Raw genomic sequence first — 25,013 nt, forward strand, 5'->3', positions numbered from 1 at the left:
CAAATACCCCAAACCAAAGCACCACCGCCTCCGATGCTCCTAATGCTTCCAATGCCTTCGAACACACCTTTAGCTCAATCCTCCACTTCCCCACCCTTCCGATGCTTCAGCCCATGAATATCACTGTCCCCTCAGATTAGCACCTGTCCCCAAGATCCATACCCAAAGGTCATACATACTCAAACCGCCTAACCATCACCCCCTCCCCACCCCTCTCCAAATCCACACTAAAAACATAAAAATCCCCCCCCTCGGTCGCGACCATCACCTGCGGCACCCGCTCCCCCATCGCAACCACACATCGTACCGGCTGTCCGTTCGCTCCGCGCGGAATCCGTAGCCATGCGAAGTCCCGCTGGGGCTCCCAGATCTCGGTCACGGAGCTGGGGAGGTAGTTTGCCGCGCGCGAGACGAGGGAGGTGGAGACGCCTTGGGAGGTGCGGCGGAGGAGGGACATGAAGCCCGGTTGCTGCCGTGCTGCGCTGGTGGAAGACGGGGCGGAGGGGGAGGTAGGATCGTCGTTTAGGGTTGAGGAGGTTGCGGAGGCGGAGGGAGAGGTTGAGCGGTCGCGGCGGGAGAAGGAGGGGGAGTCGGGGGGTGAGGTTGGGGAGGTCGCAGTATTAGAGGTGTTGCCGTTGGAGGGCAGGGAGCCAGGAGGTGCCAACTTGAAGACATGCACGGTCTCCGTCGCCGAAGAAACACACAGCAAGGTCGACGTGGCGTTGAAGCTCATGCAGTAGATGCGGGCGGGCATGCTGCCGCGGCGGAACTGGTAGAGCTTCTTGCCCTCTGGTAAAGAAAAGATACGCACGACGGTGCCTTTCTCAGACGCCGTGGCCATGAGGGTGCCGTCGTTGTTGATGGCGATGTAGGAGAGCGGGGTCTGGTGGGCTTGGATAACTGTAACTTCTTCCATTTTGTTGAGGTCGTAGAGGAGGACGTCGCCACTTATGGGCTCCTTTATGACAGACTTCGGGACGTGCGATTGCGAGGGCGTGTTGTTGGACGGTTGTTTTTGGTAGTGCGGCAGGGCGAGGTAGTTGTGGTCGGAATTAGGCGAGACTGCGCAGATGCCGCCGGGGTTGAGGGGCGTGACTTGTTGGTGCAGCAGCTTCATGTTGCTGATGTCGTAAATGAAGACGATTTCTTCGAGCATGACGACCAGGCGCTTGCGGTTCATCTTGACAGCCACCACCATGCCGTGGAAGGTGAGTTCGCATATTGTGGAGTGTTTCTGCCATTTCGTCAGAGCTTCGCCCTGTCCCCTCGCTCGTGGATGTGTACCTTTGTGTTGACTATTCTCAGCAACCGCGGCGTTAATACTATCGCAACGAGGGAGGTGGAGAACAGCTGTTCGACGAGCGATATGTCCTCTTCGTAGGAGTGGTTCGTGAGCTCGAATGGGTCGGTCCCGTAGATGCGAAGGCCACGGGAGGTCGCTGCATCGCCTCAGCTATACTCTCCAGCAGTGTTCTGGCATGCGACTTACCCACAGCCAACAGACTGTGGTCCTGGTTGAAGTTGACGTAGTTAAGTCCTGCCATACTGACGTCCAACCAAGTCAAAGATCGTCGCCGGCTCGAGTTTATGAGGTCTGTGACGGTGACCTGCGTTGCCGGTGGTGCAGGAGGTCGATGTTAGCTCATCTTGCGCGTCGTCTCGTCAAAGATTGAAGGTGTCGCTGCACCCGCCATATCAACATTCACGATCTCCACAACTCGCGATGACTAGCGCCGGTTCGGAACCGCTGCAGGAGCCAAGCCACCCATGCTGTTTTGGGGGAGATCTGACGGCTAGAACTATTAATGGGTGGTTTTCAAGACAACCTCCACGCAAATACGGGACGCTGGCCTGACATTCGGATCATCCATCCCCTTCTCCTGGGCCACAACAACCTCAGCCCTTAATCCTCCAGGACGTATGTACTGGAGATGCCACCTTGATCGGAGATCTCTGGATGTTGTCATAAAAACTGTTTCCTCTGGATAGGCTCGGACTCTGCCAAAATTCCCGGGGGGTACTGTACAGCTGCTCGCGTGCACCGCATGACCACACCCCCAACCATGCCCGAGATGTCACAAAGCAACGGAGACGAAGGCGTCTCGCCCTTCCCCTCCCAACCAAAAGTCGGCACCGACTCCATCCCCTTCCACCGTGATGTCCCGGACCGCACCCGCTCCCCCAAGGCCGTGGATCCCAAGCAAAAGAAAAACGACGAGTACATCATGGACACGAACAACAGCAGCATCGTCTCCAAACGGTCCGTGGAGAAGCTCTACTATGGCGGCGAAGCAGAGTACTTTCGTTATTTTGTGAGCAAGTTCAAGCGGCGGTCGCCACTGATCAATCGCGGGTATTGGTTGCGGATGAAATCGATTGAGCATTCGGTGACGAGGTTTCTGGCGGAGCAGACGCCGAAGAGGAAAATTGTGGTGAATTTGGGGTGTGGGTATGATCCGATGCCGTTTTCGTTTTTGGGGAAGCAGCCGGAGTTGTGTGATAATACTACGTTTGTGGACGTTGATTATCCGGTGCTGATGCAGAATAAGTGTGGGATTATCTCGAATACGGAGCAGCTGCATGGGCTGTTGGAGAACTTCTACCGAACGAGCAATGAGGATGGGGTGTTGGGCGCTGGGAATCCGTATCTGGCTGTTGGATGTGACTTGCGGGATCTGGATCTGCTCAAAGAGACGTTGCAGGATGCCGTGGAGATCGAGGATGAGTCTGTCGCTATTTTATTTGTGGCAGAGGTGTCGATTGCGTACATGGACCGAGACGCATCACAGGCTGTGCTCGAATGGGCGGCAACATATCCCGATGTGCGATTCTGCCTCCTCGAGCAGCATCTTCCCGATGGCATCGAACATCCATTTGCAAGAACTATGCTTGCCCACTTCCAAAAGCTACGAACACCTCTGCACACGATCGGAACCATGGACGAGATGAGGCAACGTTTCGTCAATGCTGACTGGCCTGAGAATGCATTAGAGATGCACTCACTGTGGGAGCTGTGGTCAGAGCCGACGTTCATCAGTCCGGAGCAAAGGAGGATTCTGGACGCAATCGAGCCATTCGATGAGTGGGAAGAATTTGCGCTTTTCGCCTCGCATTACTTCCTGCTGCTAGTGGAGAGGAAAGCGGATCAAGACTACACTTACAGGCCACATCGGATGTCCCTTGCCGCGAATCGCGCTTCTCACGTACCCAGCCCAGTGGGCAGTGCTGGTTCGAGAGACGATTCTGACCCTGAGTACCGCCTCTACGTGCAGGAATTCAAGGGCTCGCAGGTGCCGCGCAGATTTGGTGCACTGATACCGCCAGCACTGCGAGGTCAGGATGGTGATGCTATAGGTCTGCATGCTGGGCTCGGAACGCAGGAGCGACTTGACGATTGTGATACATACTCCTGGTTCGACACAGCGCAAGTGATTGATGGGCCGCCGTTACGGCAGGGTATCATGTGCCATACCATCACCAGACTGGGCGGAACGAACAACTGCATGATGGTGGGTGGCAGGACATCGCCAGATAGAGCGATCGCAGACTGTTGGCTGCGGCAAGATAGCCAGTGGCAGAAAGTCGAAAGCCTACCGGAGGCTCGATATCGGCATTGCGCTGTGCCGGTCCGACTACCCACTGAGCCACGGCCAGCGCACACTCTGCTGGTGTACGGAGGTCGCACTGGAGATGGTCACGTTCTGGACGAGTGGCTACTTTGGGCTGGCGAGCAGGGGTGGACAAATCTGCGAGTGGTCGGCGATCATCCTTGTGCTCGCTTTGGCGCTGCGATGATCACGGACCACAAGGAGAGCATATCTGGAGTCATCGTTGGGGGAATGACGAGCGCTGGACGAGTGCTGAACGATTTCTGGCACTGGAACCTGCAGCCGGATATGAGCATTACTTGTCAAAACGTCTCTGCTCGCGCGATCTCGGTGCTGAAGCAGAATGCGACTATACTGGGCAGGTTCGGTGCGCAACTTGTGCGAACGGAGCATGGCATTCTGCTTGTTGGTGGTGTCGCTGGCGGACGGATGCTGACACGAAACGACGAGATTTTGAACATGCGGAGTCTGCGGCCTTTCACAGTCAAGAATGCACGACCGCTCTTCGTCGGCGCTTCAGTGCAAGAAGTCGACGGCGGCCTACTATTGCTGGGAGGCGGCGCTACCTGCTTCTCATTCGGCACCTACTGGAGCAAGAGTTGCTTCCTGAGCACCAGCTCACGACCACAAGAGGACATGGCATGGCAGCTGATTTCGAGCAAGCAGCCCGAAGTCCGCAAGACGATCATGGCATCTCCGTCGATGTCGACGCTCAACCTGCCACAGGGTGCAGATAACCGTGCTTCGGTCTTCTCCTACCATTCCGCACATTCCACCGTATCGCCTTCCTCGGCTGGGGCGAACCCTGATCGAATCTCTATACTGCCGCCGGTACCGTCGCCTTCAACCGCACGAGCATCCGCTTACTCAACTGCCTCGCCTTCCATCAGATTGGATACGCCTGCCACACCGGTGGTCAACGGCCATGGCAGCGGCCTACCTACCACTCTCAACGTGCCCAAGGTACGCCTGTCCGGCAACAACAACTTCATGAAGTACTTGGACGCTGGCCAACCCGTCATCATCTCCGGCCTCTCTTTCGGCAGCTGCACCCAATACTGGAGCAACGAATACCTCAAAGAAGCCATCGGCGCCGACCGCAAAGTCAGCGTCCACGTCTCCCAAAACGAGCGCATGGACTTCGCCAACAAGAACTTCACCTACGAAACCCGCGACTTCGGCTCCTTCCTCGACGCCGCCAACTCCGGCGAAAAACTCTACCTCCGCTCTCTCTCCCAATCCTCTCCAGCCGACACCCCCGCAAACCTGACCGACGACTTCCCCGAAATCGCCCACGACTTCTCCCTCCCCGAGGAACTCGCCTACGTCGTCGCAAACGCCCACAGCACACCCCTCCGCATCTCCGGGCCCGTAACCATGTGGCTGCACTACGACGTCATGGCCAACGTCCTCTGTCAAGTCCGCGGCACGAAGAAACTCATCCTCTTCCCACCTTCAGACGTCGCACACCTCGGTTTCGAAGCCGGCGCCTCAAGCTCTAGCCTCGACGTCTTCAGCCCCACTGCTTCAGCGGAGACACCAGCGCTCCGCAAAACGCACCCTCGCGAAGCCCTCCTCGAACCAGGCGATATCCTCTTCATCCCCTCCACCTGGCCGCACACCGCCGCCCCTACCTCTGGCATGTCCGTCAGCGTGAACTGCTTCTTCCGCAGCCTCGAGGCGCAGAAGTACGCCGCGGGACGCGATGTCTACGGCAACAGGGATCTCGCGGCTTATGAGCGGGGCAGGAAGGATGTGGCGAAGATCGTCAAGGGGTTTGAGGGCGTGCCGCCGCATGTGGGGGGGTTCTATTTGCAGCGGTTGGGGATGGAGTTGTTGGAGCAGGCGAAGAAGCAGAGGGAGGCGGCGGGGGAGGGGCTGCATGAGGTTTATGCTGAGCTGGGGTCGTAGGGTGGTGGACAGGTTTGACGGCGTTGGGAGGGTTTACGGGTGAAGAAGTCTACGACTGGTGATGGGCTGAGATGGTTTTTGTTTAGTAATGTGGGCGCTGGGAGAGTGGAGCATTAGAGAGGTGTGTGCATTGCATGTACAGTGGTCATTTGGTTGTGAAGATGTCAAGATGTAGATACTGTAGAACGAAAATCCAACATGAAGTTCACAGAAGGCCTACCGCAGAGCCAGAGCAGTCTAGATCGAAGCCTCGTCTGACGCCACCTTCGCCAAACCATGCAAACCGATATGCACGTCGTTGCCGCCAGGCCGACTTGCACATCCAGAAGGTCCTGCTCGACTCCTAACGCCGCCAGGAAGGGAGAAGCAAGCAGACATGACCTCGATGCTCACCACATGATCGCACGGTACAGATAGAATGAAAGTCCACGATCGCGATGAAATGCTCCTTCCCTCGAGCACGAAGACCGCATTGGTTGGTCCGATAGCTGCAAGCGCTAGCGGCTCACAAGTCTGGGGAAAGAGAGCAGTTGAGCTGCATGTACATGTACCTACATGATGTACCTCGATCGGCCTCGAGACGGCGTGGTGCGGAAGCTTGAGAAGCGTGGCTTGCGATGTCATTCTGCGTTGGGTTCGCGCCGTGGCGTGCTCGTGCGGAGTGGTTTGGGAAAGGCTGTGGGCGTAGGTATCTGGCTAAGCACAGCATGCGAACAAGTACATAAAAGATATGAGAATTGAGCAGTCGGTGTTGTGGTGTTGGAGCGAAGGCGTTCTTTGGGGAGGGACTTTGAGAGAAGGGTCCGGGGGTCTGGATCGCCGATACCGTTGTTTAGAGCCTCGCAGGGACGTTGGTACTGTATCTCAGGGCCTGGTAGTCCCTGCGCGAGCTCTTAGATCTCGTCGAGCAAGCCATTCCGCTCTGGTATATGGACTTGACTGATGCCGACGCTCGACTTGGAAATCGTGACCTATTGACGAGGAGCTGTATTTCATTCTGGCGTTGGAGATTCGAAAAGCATATCAAAGATTCGAGACGTTGGACCAGGAGATCGGCACACAGCAGCTCGGACTGAGTTTCACAGCTGCTGATCCGGGAGCATTAGCGGCCTCTCGCCATTGGCTTTCTCCACACCCCAGCCGCGGTGGTGGGGCAAGTGCGGGCGGGCTGATAGAGGGACCAGACACCAGCGACATCAGCTTGCGACGACGTGCAGATGGCTACCCCCCCTCCTCTGTCTGTAATTCCCACGAACCGGATGAGGATTGCTGCTTCTTGCGTGTATTACTGACAATTCGGCGGACATTGGCAAACGACTTCCTGAAACGCCACGGTAGCACAAGACACCCACGCGACAGCGACCAAAGCAGCCCAACGTGCATGCTGATACATTCCTTGCCCCTCCTGATAAGGTCCCGACAACAATTCGTCCTTCCATCTGATCAATTAATGCGTGTCTGTATATACTCTTCCTCCACGGTGCCATTGGCCCTCGTCACCACCCTCAACTGGCTTTGAGCGGCATCGCGAACCCGAAGACGCCAATGTAATGGCCACAGCCGTGTGTACGACTCTGGCGGCCACCACAGTCCCGAGCCGCACAGCTACACCACCTCCGCACCTCAGCATCAACACCTCGCAACGCGGTACGCCCGCAGCGGTGCCGAACAAACATATCCCCTTCTGTTCACCGGGTCCGAGGCCGGGTTCGCGACATGAACCAGCTACTCCTTCCCCGCTCTCGCCGGTAAAGCCAGCTTCGCTACTATATCCACCCAATGGGTTCCGGAAGCCGTTCAATGACTCGCCAGTATACTCGATCACGGCAGCGCAGCTAGAGCAGGCGCTCAATCATCTGTCCTCGCAACCGCTGCCGTCAGCACGACAGGTGTTTCCATGGATGCACGGCTTACACGCCGAGAACCAGCTCCAGCTCGCCTTCTTCATAGCACGGAAGAAGTCCCTTCGACGCACGCCGAAATGCATTCGCGGGTTGACGGTCGTCAAAGCAGGCGGAGACCTATCACACAGCAAGATCAAAGGCGCGGTCGGGCCGGAAGAGCTGCTGAAGGCTTGTCAATGCATCAAGAAGGAAAGTTGCAAGGAGTGCGATTTCTTGGACATTGATCCGAAGGATGGGTTCGGGGTCAGGAATTTCCAGATTCAGGCTTGTAAGATGGCGACGGTGAGCGATGTCGTTGTCTATGGGGATGATCGGACGCCAGCTCGGGAGGTTGCGAGAGTGGCGAGGCAGATTGCGAGGGCGCAGGCGACGTGGCAGAGGAGGATGGAGGGGCCAGGTGTGGAGGACAGGTTGTTTAATACGTTTTTGGTCGAGGGTATGTCGCTATCCATGCTCCCGATTGACATGTCGCTGACATGCGTGAAGATGATTATACGGTCATCGAGGCCGACCACCCTAACATCATCGCCCTCGACTCCGAAGGCTGCATGACGAACAAAGTCGTGGACTTCTTCCACTGGGAGCGAGTTGAGATGTGCACTATGTCGGCGCCAACAGAGATATGTCCCAACGTCTGGCTCGGCCCTACACCAGACCCAAACGTCTCCTTCGCCGCAGACGGCGAATGTCTCTTCAAGGACTTAAGCTTCGACATCCAAATCGAAGCCAATGACCTAGCACAAGTCCCAGACCCAAGGTCACTACAAGCAATGGAAGGCTTCCTCTCGCGCAAAGACAACGGCGAACTAGCCGACCACGACCTCCCCATGCTCGAGTTTCCCGGCTCTGGCGCCATCCTGCCACCTACCTGGTCCCAGACAGAAGTCGACGGCCTCATGTCCACCCTCGAGTGGATCCACCGCCAAGCGACCGGCCAGCCCTCCTCCGAAAAGAAGCAACGCCGCGACAGCAAACTCTCCCTCACCCCTCCCGGCCGTGACTCCGACGGCGACAGCTTCATGCACGCCACCGACTCAGAAAAACATCCCGGCCGCAAAATCCTCATTCACTGCGCAGACGGCTACACCGAATCCTCCCTCCTCGCGCTGGCCTACTTCATGTACGCCCACTGCGTCCCCTGCCATACCGCCTGGCTCGAACTGCACCGCGACAAAGGCCGCAACTTCTTCGCATACAGCTCTGACGTCGCGCTGCTCCGCGCGATCCAACCGCGCATCCTTCAAGCCTCGCCCAGACACTCAGGCGACCTCAAACAACTCTGCCCCACCACTCCAGACTGGATCGAGCGGATGGACGGCAGTCTACCGAGCAGGATCATGCCGTACATGTACCTAGGCAACCTCGGACACGCGAACAACCCCGCTCTGCTGAAGGAGCTGGGCATAGGCCAAATCCTCAGCGTAGGCGAGCCCGTAAGCTGGAGCAAACAAGTCATCGACGCCTGGCCGGAGGAGAATCTCCTCTTCGTCGACCGCGTGCAGGACAACGGCGTGGATCCGTTGATGGAGGAGTTTGGGCGGTGTTTGGAGTTTATCGGTTCGTTGCCACATCCCTCCGTACTCTACCGTCTGCTAACGCACGAGTATCCAGAGAACGGCCGCAAAAAAGGCACAGCAACCCTAGTGCACTGCCGCGTCGGCGTCTCCCGCAGCGCAACCATCTGCATCGCCGAAGTCATGAACGAGCTCAACCTCTCCTTCCCCCGCGCCTACTGCTTCGTGCGCGCGAGGAGGCTGAATGTCATTATTCAGCCGCATTTGCGGTTTTGGTGCGTCGTGCTTCTTCCTCTACCTACCGCGCAAGTGCTAATGGAAGAGCAGTTATGAATTGTTGAAATGGGAAGAGTTCCAATGTCAGAAGCGCGGGAGACCCGTGCGCAGGGAGTTGGAGTGGGCGAGTATTGCGAGGGAGATTGCGGCGATGAATAAGCCGTATTCGCGGCAGAACTGATTCTTCTTCGTGGAGGGACGGGGATGTGTGTTGATGTTGGAGGACGAGACGTGTTGATGTTGACGATGAGATGATTGTGTTGATGACGACGGGACTGGAAGTCGAATGTTCGACTTTGTGTGACGTGACGTGTGATGGATTTACGATCTTGTGTTTGGACTGTACTAGTTTACTATGCTTTGCGGGCTGGAACCTGTTAACGATGGTACGAGGAATTGTGTTGATGAGAAGTCTTCTTGGTTTGAAGCTGGGTCGTGAGATGTTGGGTCGTAGAGCTGCTGCTCTTGGAGTGAGGAATTGAAATTTGCCATCAACAGCGTACATGTGCTTCCTTCATATAAAACCTCTGCGTCTACCACTCTTCCACCCTCAGCATAAGGGGGAGTTCATTAGCAAGTACATTCGGCGGACATGTCCTCCAAAGCGCTTGAGAGCGGGCACAGCAGGCAATTCTCCTTGCATCAAGCAAACATCTCGAACTCATTCGACGTCAAACTCATTGAGTAGATTGCTGACTGTACTTGTACCCCTCGCCAAATGGTTATGCGATACGCTGGATTGAGGTGTAGCATCCCCGGTACCATCCAGCTGAAACAGCCCAATGTCCGTGTTTTGAGTTGGCCTATGCTCCATGAACACTTGCATGTAATCCTGGCATTGCTGCCTCTTGGTGGACGACGGCATGCTGGGAGACTGTCCTTCACGAGCGCCATTGTCAGACTCGGATGACACAAAAGTATCGCTGTAGGGTAGATCTCCGCCTGCCCGCCGTCTGTCATAGCCATCGTCGGCTTCAGGTGAACGTGGCTGAGTTATGGCCAACGCCTCCTCGAAGTACGATGGGTGGGGGTCGTCCTGCTCTGGGTCATCCTGCTCTGGGTCCCAATGACTGGTCTTTGCTGCGTCCGTCCCGGCGAACTCAGGAGCTTGCTGATAATCCTGCTCTGCTGTGCTTGACGGATGTCGAGGAGTTCTGGACATCTGTCTGCATCGTGGCTTTCGGAGTCGCGGGGAGCACAGCAACAACAGCACGCGGGTGAGGTTGAGCGGACGGTGGCAGTATGTTGGCCTCGACATAGGTCGAAGATCCACGAGCGCTGCGAGAGTTGCTTGGCTGTGGTGGGCTATCACTCCGGTCACGCTCAGTATCGTGACCTTGCGTTAGGCGAGAAGACGCCATGTTACCGCTCTGAAGGGTAACACCGCCCCTGCGCTCGACGTTAATTCGAGCGCTTTCTTGTTGTGTGCTTTTGGCCATCGAAAGTGGTGTCAGGCTCTGAACTTCCGCTCGCACTGAAGAAACCTTTTTCACGCCGCCCTCATCCACAGGAGAATCTTCATTCGAGGGCGGCGCGCCATCATCTCCAGAAGCCCCAGGATCCACAGCATCGTCGCGCGAAGAACCTGATGCCTGCAGGCTGGCTTCTCGAGACCCTAGTCGGTTTGGCGGCGGCTGCGAATGCTCAATAGCCCACTGAGCATAATCATCCGCATCCGAGAAGGTGTCGTTCTTCTTCGAGGCCTTCTTGCGCCCCCGGCCTGCACGTTTCCTTGATCGCTGCTTGGCCTTCGATTCGGTTGCGCGGTTGTCATCAAGCACCCTCAGCTTCTTTCGTGGTGGAGCTTGCGGGGCCACCTCGATAGCATCGTCTTCGGCGTCCGGCTCGTCATCATCGACTTCAATCGGAGACTGCGAATGCACGCCAGTACTTGTCGACTGCCGGCCAGTCTGCTTACGCTTGAGCCGCAGTGCTCTCGCTTTGTGCTGATAACCGGGAAGGTTAGAGTCCTGGGGGTGGTGCTTCGCACTCTGCAATATCATCAGCTTCAGTCATCTGGCAACGCTATAAAGCTTGGCAGTAGGCGTGACACTTACGTAGTTGACCAGAGTCTGCGCAGACGCTCTCGAAGACCGCCGCGTCGCCCCTGGGTCAGGCTCACGGACCAGAGGCACATCGTCCTCATCATCCTCATCAGAAGCTGGATCCTCAGACTCCGAGCCATCCTTGGCCGACGAAGGTAGACTCTCCTCGTCGGTCTCATCGTCAGTCCCCGGGGTGAGGGTTAAAGACCTGGATCCAGACAGTCGCTTCGCCGCCCACGCTGGTCGTTTCGCGCGGTCGAAATCCGGATGGAACTTGAGATCACATCAGTGATGGGCTCTCCGAGCAACTGACAGGGAGCTCACCTTCATGTCGTAATTCACATTGGTCCTACCATGACGCGACTGCCGAGTGGTATGCTTCTGCTCCTGAGCAGGCTTGGGGTCCGCTTCATCGTCGGGCATCTCAATGGTCTCCTGCGGCTCAGGTGCTGGCAGCATGTTTTTGGCATCCAGCTCACGGAGGAGGCGACTGCCACGCTTCTTCTGAGCTGGCTTTGGCTCGTCGCGGGCGCCATCTTCATCACCTGCACCGTCATCGGCTTCCTCGTTGAAATTGGTTTGCTGGTCGTGTTAGCTGCTGTGAGGCTGAGAGGAGTCGAGCATGCGCGTACTGGCTGGTCATTCTCCATTGATACTTCAGCGGCTGTGCTTTCCATCCCTGCCATTGCGGTGTATGAATGTTTCTGCAATGAGAACGAACGGCAACAGGCGCAGCAAGTGCAGACAGATGAAGTGAAGTGAAGGTGTCTTGATGAAAGAGAGGTGTACTTGTCGAGGTGTCATGTCGCCTCGCTTGCGCTTCTGAGGAAGGAGCGGTCGATGGAAGCCTGCGACGCGACTCCACGTGAGCACGCGAGACGACATCTCTTGAGCTCACTTACTGGTTTCATTCAATCGCCATTGAACGTGCGGAGATAAGAAGTAGATGAAGATGCAAAGATCTTCCAGATGCTTTTGAATCAAAATGTGCCCCTGTGAGGCGCCGCTGTTGCCAAAACCCAGACGCCTACGCTTCCAAAAATCAAAATCAGCAGTCGCTATGAACGCACACTCCACCACATATCCAAAAACACTTCACATGCGCGAGATGGTACCCTCAGTGAGCCGTCAGACCTGCTCGTCGAAAGTAGGGCTTCGTATATTGCGGGCCACCGAGGGGAGTGAAGCCTTCATCGTCATCCGCCTCATCGTCGACTTCGATATCAGGTTCCAAGGTCGAAGGCGGCGTGGGCAAGTCTGCAGCGGTCAAGAGGCGTTTTTCGGAGGATGTTGCTTTGGGTTGCACAGCCGTCTCCTTCGCCGCCTCGCATGCTTCACCATCCCGGACTTTCTTCTCAGCAGCCTCGTCCGCTCGCTTCTGCCAGGTCGTCTTCTCATCTTCGCCTAGCTTACGAGCGTCCGCAAAATACTGCTGAGCATGCTTGATCTCCAAAGCACAATCGCCGTCTCGCAAGATCTGATGCGCCGCCCGCTCGCACATCATCTGAGCCTTCTCCAAGAACCCATCGATCCGATCGAAAGCCTGCGTCTCATCCTTACTTGTTGACGAAGCCTCATTCTGTCTCGCCCTTGCCGACCTCACCACCATGGTGGGGATCTCAATGTCGTCGTCGTTGTCTGAGTCGTCCGTCTTATCATGCGGGGGTGACTTTGACAGCACAATCTCCATTCTCGCATTCATCTTTGCCTTTCTCAGTGCATTTCTGCAAGTGCTTATCGCCCGTACCATCTCTTCGAACCGCTTTTGTGTGTCTCCATCGTAATATATAACCACCATACTTCTTGATCGGTACTTGTGCGGACCTTCCGCCCTGTCTGAGCATACTGAAGCTGTCTTTCGTTTTCGCTGTGCCAATCGAAGAGCGTCTGACTGTGTCATATGCGGCATTTGGATCTCAACAGGAGAAGCTTGGTTGTCGTTCGCCTTCGGGCCCTCGGCTTCCTCGACTAAAGATCGTTTCGAACGGAGGGAAGACGACTTCGACGGTCGTCGCGGCGGATCATGGCATGAATCGATCGGCTGTTCATCTTGTGCCGGTTGGTTCTCGAACAGCATCTCCTTCTGTCGTTTGGCTGCCGTCTGCAGTGTGTCTTCTAGGTCCGCAATCCATCCCGGTATGCTCTCGAGCAATGTCGTAAAGCATTTCAACGCTTCGTCGGCCATAGTGCGGCACAGTAGCCCGCACACATTCGACCAGCATAAGTTCGAAGCAAAGGGTCGTCCGTTCCTCCGGATTGCAGACCTAATGTAGCGGATGTTCCAACCAGTCGCAATAGATTGAAACAGGCTGCTTGCTATACAGAGCTGCGACCATACACATCAAGACAAGAGGTGAAGTACAACAGAGAGAAAGGCCAGAAGGAGCGGAAGCCGAGAGCATTTACCTGGTCGAGAGAGACAGTGTTTCTCCGCTCTGGCAGAGCCAGAAACAGGAAGATGTGCGCTTCCCACCACCCGACCTCTCCAATGACACACGTGGGAATGACAAGCATCACTTTCAAGGGAGATTTTACGTGAGGCGCCGAGTGGGAGCTTCAGCTTCTCAGCTTCCTACGGCTTGTGCCGGGCGAGATTGACTTTCCGCCGACCTGTGCGACATCTGTCAGAAGCGTCTCGGGTGCGTGGTCCGCGAAACCATGTTTGATTGCTTTTCATATCAACGCAATTCAACGTTCTTCTAGCCGGTTTCTAGCGACGATCAGAATCCTGTTAATACAAAGGTAGCATCAACAGATCTCGACGGGTCATGCCGTTGCTCCAGATAACGCAAGGTCCAACGTCATTTCACAACGACAGGGGCTGGAGATGATGGTTTACCAGCAACGCAGCCAGGCGATTTGGAACACGCCATCGACCTTGCTTGTTCTCCTCGAGACGTGTTCTACAATGTTTTCGCCAACGTCACGCCATGTTGAAGTACAGAATTCCCCAGTGCTCGAGATCGCAGATAGGGCAAAGCATGGGTACGTGTGGCAGCAGGGGAGGTAAGAACAGGGGTCGGCGTGGAGAACGCTACAACACAGCAGTGATCGCACAGTGATAAATACGAAAGCAGCGTGGGGTTGCGCCGGGACAGTTCATTGCTTTTTGCTGGGAAAGCGGCTTTTCGACAAGCCATGGATGTCGTCGGAGTGCTCTCCCTCTAAAATCAGCCACCATCAAGACGGAGGACGAGCATGCAGCCTTCCGCCTCCCCCCCCCCTCAGCCATGTGCTTCTACCCTGTCACCAAGCGATCTTGTGCAACAACACACAAGGCTTTTTCCAACCGCTCGCCAGTTCCGATACTGCCAATGAGCTGAGAATCGCGTAACGTTGCGCAACGATCTCGAATTCGACTGAACTCGTACAATACAACGACGTCTGCTGCAAACCGCCCACGCACTCTTCTCTGCTCAAGGCCAGCACTCTTGATGGGTCCATTCGCCGCTCGAGGCATCATACTTGTACACCTGTCGTCGAGACTTTGCCGGATCCGAGAGATCAACACTTTCCACCTCATCTGGTCGGATCACGACAACTCGGAAATTCTTCCTCGCAACGGGGTGGTGGTTGTCCTCAATCTTCATACCCGGAGCGAGGTTCTTATCGTCGTATGGCTGGTCCACTGGCTGTCCTGGCGGCGGAGCTGCGAACGAGCCTGGAATGGACAGTCAGCATACCACACTCATACCGCGCAACGGCAAAGACTCACCTCTCATGCCCGGCGCCAAATTCCCAAAATGTGCAGTAAGCTCCCTATTCCAAGACCACTTATCCTGATCCTCCTCCTTCAATACCCGCATCCGCCCTCCAACCTCACTCTTCACCGTCCTCACCCCACTGCTCTCTTTACTCTGCTCACCCTCACCCTCAATATCCGGACCAATAATGAAAGCATCCCCCTTCATCCTCCACTGCACCATCACCTCCTTCGCCCAGAACACCGCCTCGCAAGGCCCACCGCCTCCAGACCCTTGCACCAACTCCGATCTATCCGCATGCCCGCTCGAGCTGGCGAAGAGCTCATACTGCTTCTGCATCCGCACGTCGGTGGTGAAAGTGGGTAAATCGCTGCCGTATACACGCTCGTTCTGCTCCGCTTGGTTGTGCTTGTTCTCCGGCAGCTCCGCCCAGCAGCCGCGGTATATGCAGTATCTTGCTCTTGGGACGTAGGGTGTAGGGCTGCCTTCAGGCGCTGGGTGGAGCGAGCTGAAGACGAATTCTGGCTTGTCCATTTGATTGAGGTGCTCAAGGAAGGTGGCTTTCCATGGTGCTGGCTGAGGCGCCTTCGTGCTTGATGTTGAGGCCATTGTGCGCTGGAAGGTGCGCGAGATCTGGTTCAGTCGTGAAGCTATGGTGGAGGGTGTTGCGATTTCCTCGTCTGTTCGGTGTACCGTTTGAACTCCAGCAACGAGAAGACTGGCTTTGAAGTCCTGAAATGTGATCTGCCTAGGTTGTGTTATCGACGTAGAAGTGAGTAGGAAGTAGAAGGGAACAAGAACTGAACGTCCGAATGGATGGTTGTCATTGACATTAGTGACGTATCGAATCGACAAACCTAGCGCGATCTCATCAATCCCCGGATCTGATCGATTTCAATCTAGGCGACGTAATACATAGAAGAAGTAGCAATCTTCGCAGTCTAGACTATGAAGATGGTATATTCAGAAGCCTTTAGGTAGGAGATTGTTTAGCGGAGAAGGGGGCGAGGAATAATAGGCGGACAGCATAGTTCTCCGAGATAGTAGGAACAGTATGGCCTAATAGCAGTCTTTGTAACAGGTGATTAGCATCACGGAGAAGCTAGAACCTGACTGCTACTTCTTTTGCTACGTCGCCTGCAGTGGAAGCGGCCACCCAGGCATACCTGCCCTGCAGTCTTCTCTGAAACGAGATCGTGGCCAAAAAGGCAACATCACTCTCGTCAGCGGGCGGTCATTGTCTTTGAAAAGGGACGAAGGTCCCTTAGACGGCTCACTCTGACCTAGTCGGCCGCTTTCATTGTCGACAGCTTGCGCGGAGCTGATCGGTTTTAATAGAAGGGTAGGTAATCAATTCATCTGCTTGGCCAGCCGTTGCTATGATACAGAGCGCTGCTCGCAGCGAGCGGGTATCTAAGTAGTCATACATTTATCGTTACACATGGCCCTCCACTGCATGCCTCTGCATCAACATCAACTTCGCCCATCATGTCATGAATCCTCGCTTGCGGAACTGTTCAAGAACGTCATCGGTACCTTTGGCGGCAGCTTCGGACTCTTCAGCGGGAGACTCGTGGTAGCCTTGAGAGCCTCCCTGGCCTCTTTGGAGTTGCTGCTGCTCGTGAGCCGTCTTTGTATCGCGCCTCTCCACCCCGGCTTGCTGCTTGTTGTCGGGGGCTTCGGTCCGCTGTGCATGTGGTACGGCTCGTCGGCCGTGTGAGCTCGACCGATGGATGCTTCGTCGTCGGAAAAGGGTTCCTGCCCATCGCTCGACTCGCGACTCACCGACATGCCGTTCTGCGGCTGCCCGCGTCCTTGCTCGATGTGCATGACTGGAGTGGTGATGGATCGGTTGTGCAGGCCAGGTCTGACGGGCAGAGCCTCGTTCTGCGCAAAGGCCGCTGGGTTCATCACTGCGGGCTGTTGTGGGTAACGGAAGTCGGCCAGCCCGTGCTGGAACGAGGTCACGCTCGTGTTTCTCTTCAGCGACTTGTGCAGAATTGGCAAGGCCTGCTGATCATACAAGGCCTCGCGCTCTTCGATGAGTGTGCTTGGGTGTCTCGCCAGATCTGGCGTCCGCAAGGGCGAGGGCGTCTGATCGTCGAAAAAGTCATCTAGATCGTCAAGTTGATCTGCAAGCTCGCCCATGTTGCCGTCGATAGTGGATGCTCCAGATATAGCCACCGTGCTCCGAGTGAAGTACGAGTCGTGATCATCGGCTTGGAACTCGAGCTCCGGTGTGGATACCGTCATACTGGTTCCATCCGCCACCATCATGCTCTGCCCAAGCCGCGATAGGAAGCTGCGCGTCCGTGTGGAGTATATCGCGGGAGTGGGCACCGACCAACCCGACTGCTCGGGAATGCCGTACAAGCTCTTGGTGTTCTCGTACTCTTTTCTGGTTGCCAAGCTCGAGTGCGAGCCTGCCATGCTCATACGGAGATGCTTGCTGTCGTTCGGAGTGCCTGACATGTCCATCACATTATCCAGTACATCGAGCGCTTGCTGGCAATGTTCCGTCTGCAACAGACGAAGCAGTGGTGAGATTAAATCTGGCCCATGCAAAGCTATCTCCGGACTGCGCATGTCCATCGCTGGCATGATCCTGCACAGCACTTCCATTGTCTTCACCTTGAACCAAGAACACTGATTGTTGGCCATGCCCATCAAGAAAACTAGGCTCGAGAATTCTTGGTCGTGGGTATTCACCTTGACAAGCGCTGCTGTGCACTGAGCCAAGAAGTCATCCCCCAAACGATGCTTGGACTGTGCGAAGCCTCGAAGCGCTCGTCCCAGGTTGATCAAATTCTGACCATCGGCAGCTGCCGCTAAGACTTCAGCTGACTGCAGTATCGAGTAGTCGGCGCGGCTCTCGTCGAAGTGGTTCAGGTATCTTGGCATATTTGCCAGGACCGTGAAGAACAGCCGCTCGTCTCTGCCAACTATGTGACTCCCTGGGAGCTTGGTGAGTCTTTCCATGGTAGCCAACGACTGGCCCATCGAGTTGCTCGACCGCATGCCCTTGCGAGCTAGCTCGTGCAGAGTTTTGAAGGACGATTGGCCCTCCACAGCCGGCCTAGCTTCCACCAGCATCTGCAGGACCGTTTCATCGCTGAGGTCCACCTTGTCGAGAAGCAGGTTGAGGATGGCCAAGGCTTCTTGAAACTCTTTCTCGTACACTGTCTCGAGGCACGCGCAGCTCGCCCAGAAGACTTCTGGGCACAGCAGAAGCTCTTGCGTAGTCAGAGCAGCGACAGAGGTGCGCAGCGTGGTAAGAGTTTCCTGCGAGTATCGTAGGACATGCCGCGAGTCCAGGTCAGCAATGGTACTCGACAGCCTTCCAACGAGGTCCGCAAGCATGATCCGGTCGGCCTTTATCTCCATGCACCGGAACACCTGGAGAGAGCGGCACGCAACATGCACGTTGGAACACGCCGCCCAGTGCATGCTAACCTTGGCCCACTCTTCCCTGATACCAGTGTACGCCGTCGAGAACATCTTGACGAGCTCTTCGATCACATACGCCATTGCCTCCGGCAGTAGACTCGTATCGTCTTCTGCTGCGCGGCCTTCGACATCGCCATAAGGCCAAGCGATCTGCTGGTCTTTGCGGCGCACCGACTCGATAAAGTCTTCGATGCTCTTGAAGTCGATATCTGGCCTTTCTGGTGAGACTTTGGAGATGACAAGCTCGTGGATGAGATGTACCAGCATCTCCCGCGCTTGGTCCTGGACGATGTCGATCTGGCTGTCCCACTGCACAAGGACGATGTGAAGCAGTGGGACGAATTGCGTCACCGGCAGCGTGAACGGTGAGACGACGAGATCCACCATCAAGGTCATGCATAGCTGGCCAAGCGACAGTCCGTGTATTTTGCCACCACCAGGAACGACGTTGCTGATGTCGGCGACGTACGGCAGGGCACCCGTCTCATAGGGCACTTGAACGTGATGCGAGCTGTCGCTTGCCATGTTCCGCGGTCCGATCTGCAGCAACAGGTGGTCAACGACTCTGAAGCCAGCAGGCGTCTGCGACAAGAACACCACTATCTGCTTGGCATAGTGGATGAAGCCTTGTTCCTTCTTATCAAGGCAGATTTTTAGGATGAATTGCAAGACAAGCAGCACGTTGCCGCCATACTCGCCAGTGGCCAGGGCTTGCCAAAGTGCTTGAATCTCATTGTGCAGTGTTATGCTGCTCTTGGCGGTGATCTCGAATAGATTTACGAGGAGCATGTAGGTTGTTGCGGTAGGAACTCCAGCCGGGTCCACCTTGAGATGTATCTCTTGGATCCAGGGCAGCATCGCCGTGACCATATTACGTTGATGGTCAGGCTCCAATTCCTTGAAGTATGCAGAGAATTCAGAGAAGATGTGGAAGGCGAGCCCTGGGTGCTGCTTCGCCAGTCGGCGGGACACTTCGAACTGCGCGAGCTTGTAGACCGCTGTTGTCTTGTCGGACACACTGATATCCAGATCCTGCAGCTTAGAAGTGGTGTTCTGGCGTTGCTCGAATAGCCGGAGAAGCCTGGCAGACTTCATCCTGATGTCGCTGTCCTCATTTCCAAGAATGAACAGCGCGGCGCAAAGGACCTTCCAGTACGGAATTGGGGTGTCACCCTCCTCAGTAAACACCCGATTGATGACTTCGAAGTAGCTGGCCAGACCTTTCGGGTTCTTCGACGTGTAGCACATCCGCATAGCCTGAGCGATCAGAGAAGGCTCGTCTATGTTATGGACGATCAGGTTGTGCAGCGCTTTGCGACCAATGTTGTGGTTCCGATCACTTGGAGTTTCAAAGATCATGTGTATCCAAGCGAGCATGCGTCGAACGTCGAAATGCATCAGTGTCCGATTGTCAGCGGTGAAGGTGAGCGGGCCGGAGCACAATGTCGCCATGGCGTTCAGCGCAGCAAGTTGCAGCTCACTCTTCTCTTTCTCGAATGCTGAATTCATCACGCCCCGATTCTTCAGGTCGAGCTCACGTTCGAGGATCGAGCGGCGAATATGGTCTTCACGCTTTCGTATCTGCGATTCGTTCGGCGAGAATCCACACCAGTTCTCGATGAGCGAGAAAGTTGCCTGCCTTGACTGAAATGACATATATCGCGACGGCTCCTTCACTTTCCGTACGTATTCATAGATGCCTTCAGTCATAGTACAGAAGTAAGTTCTCAGCTTCTGAAAGTCAAACTCGGCTTGTACTTCGGCGTCGCTCAGGAACAGGCGGGTGTACTTAGCATAGTCAACCAGATACGTGAGGGCGTAGTCGTCGTTCTCTGGCTGATCATGTAGGTGGTGGCACAGAAGGCTCAATAGACGAGTCGTCTCAGTCCGCAGGTGATCTGTCTTCCGACTTCTCATCGGTGGGTTGGTGTTGCGTTGATGTGCTGCATTTCTGGCTTTGACTTCCGCATTGCAGTCGGCGACATAAGGCTGCAGTGCCTCGAGTAGCGTGTGGAACAACGTGACGTTCGTCGCCCCAAGACCATCGACAGCTGCGCGCCGGACCTGAGCATTCGGGACCGATAGAAACCGTACCACTCTTGCAAACAGCTCTGTCGCCGATGCGATCTTGTCCAGGCTGGAGCTAGTAGATGATTTGGAGCTCTTTCGCGTATGCTGAGAACCCATGCTTGTCTTAGGAGGCTGCAAATTGTTGCTGCCGATGTTTGTGAGAGTCGTGCAGGCGAAGATGAGGTGGATCTTCCACTGCTCGATGACCACATCAGGCGAGGAGACGATAGGCCGCGTACTCAACCTGCCCATCGGGAAGGCTGGGTCAAAAGGCACTGCTTGCCTGGTCGGGTCGGCAAGAGCATACACAGACCTATGGCTGTGCGACAGTCGTTGACAGACCAGTTCTCTTGTCAGAGCAACGGCGTGCAGGCACTCCTCAGAACTGAGGCGGACCAGATTTGGAAAGATCTTCATCCACAGCTTAGAGTCGTTTCCCATGTCAGTGCTGCAAAGCTCGACCAGCGTACTGTTTGATGCACCTCTTCGCAAGCCGTTTTGCAGACGACTCCTCTCAGCGACCGACAAACGTTCATCATTGATGCTGATCACCTTGTCCGGGCTGCCTTCAAGAATGTCGATGATTCGAGGAGACGGTTTTCCCAGGGCCTTGTCGAAATTGGTCACCCGGCGCAAGACGCTGACAGCGATCGCTCGAACAACTGGTGAAGGCGAGCACAGGAAGAAAAGGCCATGCGACTCCACCTCGTCAACGTGGGCCAGAATACTGGAGAGGTCCAGGGGCAAGTGGCGGGTGCTCTGCTCCTCGCTTGAAGGCTCCGAGGCTACCTTTCGAGTGCGGTCTTCAATCTCCTCGATCCAGATCTGCAACAGCTCGACATATAGCTGCAAAGTGTTCTCAATGTGACCAGGTCCAAGTAAGCTACCGTCCGAGACGGTCCCATATCGGTCGTCGAAGTTGAAGATGAATCTAGCAAATCCAATGGTGACCGGCTGAGCGTGTGACTGGCGCGCAATTGACTTTAATGACTGGGCCGAAGAACTCGCTATGTGAGACTGAACGTGCGCGGTCCCGGTGCAAAGAAGATTGACGAGTGGGTTGATCTGGATCTGCGAGGAGAAACAGCGAGGTAGTGCCTCGACCGCCACAGACAATAGATCATAATGGTTCTGTCGCAGATCAGTTGGGTTCGACAATTCGTCTCGCCGGTTGAACGTAAACGCTTCGGCCATTGGTGTCTTCGGTGTGTGTGTGGCAAGCTTCTCATCCAGAACCGCTTGCCCACCGAAAGTGTTGTCGCAAATGATGGTGAGATTGCCCAAAATCTTGCAAAATGTTGCGTAGTACTCTCTCGAGACTTCATTGAAGTTCTCGGTCATGACAGGTCGTGATAGTCGTTCAGTCCGGCCGGCGGATACTGCAAAGCCTTGAGATTTCGTTCTGCGGTGCGTTATGGGCGAACGGGAGGAAGGATCAAGCAAGGCGTCACACTCGAAGCTTTGCGGAAAGGCAGGCGGCTCGCCTTTCTCGAGATCGCTCATTATCGCGAGGAACGCTCTGATAGCAATGACCGTCTTCTCAGGATCCAGGTTCTCGATCTTCAGCTGAGAGTCCATCAGCTGCTCTGAGTTCATCAGAGGGAAGATGATCGACCTGAAGCACAAGTCCTGGTGCTTGAAGCCAATGATCCGTATCAACTGGATCAGCGGATCAGCTATGATCGGATCGGTAGAGATGAGAACCCGCTTCCCGCCTTGGAAGACGAGCTTAATAACCTCGTCCAGCTTCTTCGCTATCGCGTTGTGAGACTCGTTGTGGCGGTAGAGATAGCGCCAGACCAAGCGGCAGATGGCTTTCAGGGCGTGCGATCTCGCTGATCTGTCTCTTGCTTTGGGTTGGAAGGACGCCACCAAGGGCAGCCATTGAGTCGCAAATTGGTCGGCTGGCGAGACGCAGAGCAGAACAGCCTGTAGAGGAAACACATGAGGCCAATGATCCGCCTTAGGGAGCATCTGCGACACCCGTGGCTGGACGATGTTGAGCACGTCTCGCCATGTCCGCACGTTCAATTCAGATGTAGCTGTCCCGGCGATGGGAAGCAAGAGAGCCTCGAAGAGCTGAGCGTACGCATACTTCATGACTCGGCCGTGGACCTCAGTAAAGTATCTGGCGAGTGTGTGCAGCATCTCGCACGAATTTAGCCAGGCTTCTTCCGGAAACGTCTGGACCTTCAGCCATCGCATGCTCTGAACCAGCAATGCGGTCTTCGCTGCAAGTCGGGTGTCGTTCAGTCCTTTGATCGATAATCTTTTGTGGGCCTTGTCGAGATCCGCAAGATACCTGTGCGCGACCTCTTTGAACCTGAGGCCGCTCATGACACCGACCACTTGACCTCTTATGGTCCAGTTTGCTCTTTTGTACATGGACGACATTTGCTGCTCCGGGTCGGCGAGCTGGAGCTGACCATAGATGACCTCCTCCAGGCGTGCCGCAGTATTGTCACGGCGGTTGAGGTCTTTCAACGTTGTCTGTCCCAGGACTGCAATCAACACCCGACAGAGGATGTAGATAGACGTCAAAGATCTCCGTTCCGCCACTGCTGCGGTGTATTCGATCTTATCGACGTCCTGCGGTACTGGCGGGGAAATTGGCACCGACATGGAGCCGTTGGTCGGTCGCTGCGTTGGATTGGTCGACTCCCGCATGACATTCGCCTCCGCCAATTTGTTCATGACATCCCTCTTCTCCTTCCTCCAATTGACCACGGAACTGATCAATGAGCTAGGGTCTCGCCGGCTGACATGACCAAGAGACGCAAGCAGTTGGTCGAAGGCAGGGTCGGCACCCGGACCGCATATATTCTCAATAGAAGTATCCACTCTCCCCGGTTTTGGTAGGCATCTTTCGATACGTTCCTCTGCTTCGGCAATGAACGCAGTGAACATGTGGTGAAGTGCGAGCTCGCCGACCGTCCGCATCTCCGGAACTCCTGGTGCTTGCATCCTTGAATGCGATCGCTGATGCTCGTAGTCCCGCTTTGACCTTTGACTGTGCATTCTGTCCGCACGCCGTTGCGATTCTGCTCTTTCGAAGCTTCCATTGACGTTCATACTTGAGCCGTTTGGCTTGCTACTGTGGAGCGTAGACATTGAGGGACTTTTCTTCAAGCCAGGCACGGCGCCATGCGTGGGCCCATCTGGCCCTGCCGACTTCGCCATGGCCTTCTGTGGGCTCAATGGGGTCACGTTTGTGGTGGACAGCAGGCTGGGGTTTCGTGAATGCTGCACTCCATGCACAATCGACGTCTGTCGGTGGTGGCCATAGGATGCGGATGGCTTCCGTTCGAGCTCGATGCTTTGGTTCGCCCGTACTTGCGGTGCAGGTGTTATTGTTCTCGGCGACGCATTGTGCGGACTCGCAGCGCTCAGCGCCCTTCCTCTCGTTGAAGACGGCTCGCGCGACGCTGGGTGGTACGACGTGGACGGTGCGCCGGTCGAGCGCTCGGGTGATGGGCTGGAACTCGTGTACTGAAGGGATGGAGATACCAATGCTCGTCCATCCGACGGCAAAGGCGCGGCTGCTCACATTCGACAACTCTGGTCAGCAAAGGACGTCTTCCACGTTTCTCGGCGCCTGCATCCAGGCCATGTGGCCGCGGAAGCCCACGCGGCTTCTGGAAGCAATTGTACAGGGAGATTGCGACGTACTCATCCTAACAATTCGGCCTCTTCATTCATCGTTCAGCCTGTGTTCCTACCAGCCTTCGAGGTCGTCAATGTGGTGCACGAGCTGGGAATATGGAGACGGTTTCGAAAGACCCAAGAGACGGACCCTTGGGCAAACCCAAACTCGGCGTTCCTTGCAGGAACACTTCTAGCGTCCAATTTGAAACTGTCAAGTCGGAGCCGTTGTCCGCCCCATTATTCGGCATCTCCAAAGTGACAGGGGATCCATAGCCGCGGACGAGCCGACCTTTCAGAGCAGTAAGAAGGCCATGCGGTCGTCACATCGAGCCAGGTATTCGGGTCGAGCACAGCGGTTGCTTCCTCTTCGACTTTCAATCAACTACGGTTCGTAGCTCTCGATTTGGTGTTGTTATAACAGCATCAGCGATTGACTCGTTCGTTCGGTGAAGGAACATGCGAGGCAACAGAACCGTGTCTAGGTAGATCTTATATCGGTTGACCGTTACCAGGAAATCAACCAAAGTAGTTAAATGTTGCATCTACACCAGGAGGAGTCGAAGTATCTATGTCAAATCGTTGGTGTATTGCTACATGTATACATCGTTGAAGACTGCAAATGGTCTCCCGGCCACGCTCAAAAGGTCGTATTGCTAAAAGCACATCGGAAGCTGGATCACATGTCAAGAAGCAACCTTATAGGAATGTGCATAAACGCAAATTGGGATCCAAATGCGTAACACTCTATGTGAGCAGTGTGCTTCCAGATATCCATCAACTTAAACCCGTTCGCATGATATTACATTCAATCACTGCCAACCCCAACCCTAACCCTGCTCACACGTGTGAAGAAATATTTGCCTTAAGTGAGTCGGCTCCGAAGAAAACC

General features: G+C 55.4%; 7 protein-coding genes across 7 annotated transcripts; 2 read left to right on the forward strand and 5 right to left on the reverse strand.

The window, feature by feature from the left end:
- Positions 1–169: 169 nt before the first annotated feature.
- Positions 170–1,544, reverse strand: ATG18 (autophagy protein; the record flags this gene model as incomplete). The annotated part of the gene is made up of 3 exons (XM_064806439.1): positions 170–1,234; positions 1,285–1,439; positions 1,490–1,544. The coding sequence occupies 3 exons, from the start codon at positions 1,542–1,544 to the stop codon at positions 170–172; spliced, it is 1,275 nt and encodes a 424-aa protein (XP_064655256.1).
- A 519-nt stretch (positions 1,545–2,063) lies between these two features.
- On the forward strand, positions 2,064–5,519 carry PPM2 (tRNA methyltransferase ppm2; the record flags this gene model as incomplete). Its single annotated transcript, XM_064806440.1, has 1 exon — positions 2,064–5,519. One exon carries the CDS (start codon positions 2,064–2,066, stop codon positions 5,517–5,519), a length of 3,456 nt encoding a protein of 1,151 aa, XP_064655257.1.
- A 1,550-nt stretch (positions 5,520–7,069) lies between these two features.
- PPS1 (tyrosine/serine/threonine protein phosphatase pps1) lies at positions 7,070–9,394 on the forward strand (the record flags this gene model as incomplete). Its single annotated transcript, XM_064806441.1, has 3 exons — positions 7,070–7,859; positions 7,910–9,212; positions 9,265–9,394. 3 exons carry the CDS (start codon positions 7,070–7,072, stop codon positions 9,392–9,394), a joined length of 2,223 nt encoding a protein of 740 aa, XP_064655258.1.
- Positions 9,395–9,874: 480 nt separating this feature from the next.
- LTR77_009213 (uncharacterized protein) lies at positions 9,875–11,944 on the reverse strand (the record flags this gene model as incomplete). Its single annotated transcript, XM_064806442.1, has 5 exons — positions 9,875–10,367; positions 10,447–11,204; positions 11,271–11,531; positions 11,583–11,840; positions 11,891–11,944. 5 exons carry the CDS (start codon positions 11,942–11,944, stop codon positions 9,875–9,877), a joined length of 1,824 nt encoding a protein of 607 aa, XP_064655259.1.
- A 431-nt stretch (positions 11,945–12,375) lies between these two features.
- On the reverse strand, positions 12,376–13,443 carry LTR77_009214 (uncharacterized protein; the record flags this gene model as incomplete). Its single annotated transcript, XM_064806443.1, has 1 exon — positions 12,376–13,443. One exon carries the CDS (start codon positions 13,441–13,443, stop codon positions 12,376–12,378), a length of 1,068 nt encoding a protein of 355 aa, XP_064655260.1.
- A 1,231-nt stretch (positions 13,444–14,674) lies between these two features.
- Positions 14,675–15,571, reverse strand: LTR77_009215 (uncharacterized protein; the record flags this gene model as incomplete). Its single annotated transcript, XM_064806444.1, has 2 exons — positions 14,675–14,919; positions 14,974–15,571. 2 exons carry the CDS (start codon positions 15,569–15,571, stop codon positions 14,675–14,677), a joined length of 843 nt encoding a protein of 280 aa, XP_064655261.1.
- An 882-nt stretch (positions 15,572–16,453) lies between these two features.
- Positions 16,454–24,089, reverse strand: TAO3 (Cell morphogenesis protein PAG1; the record flags this gene model as incomplete). Its single annotated transcript, XM_064806445.1, has 2 exons — positions 16,454–23,968; positions 24,054–24,089. 2 exons carry the CDS (start codon positions 24,087–24,089, stop codon positions 16,454–16,456), a joined length of 7,551 nt encoding a protein of 2,516 aa, XP_064655262.1.
- Positions 24,090–25,013: the final 924 nt, after the last annotated feature.

The sequence above is a fragment of the Saxophila tyrrhenica genome (assembly GCF_035928015.1).
Source record: "Saxophila tyrrhenica strain CCFEE 5935 chromosome Unknown scaffold_17, whole genome shotgun sequence".
NCBI lineage: Eukaryota > Fungi > Ascomycota > Dothideomycetes > Mycosphaerellales > Extremaceae > Saxophila > Saxophila tyrrhenica.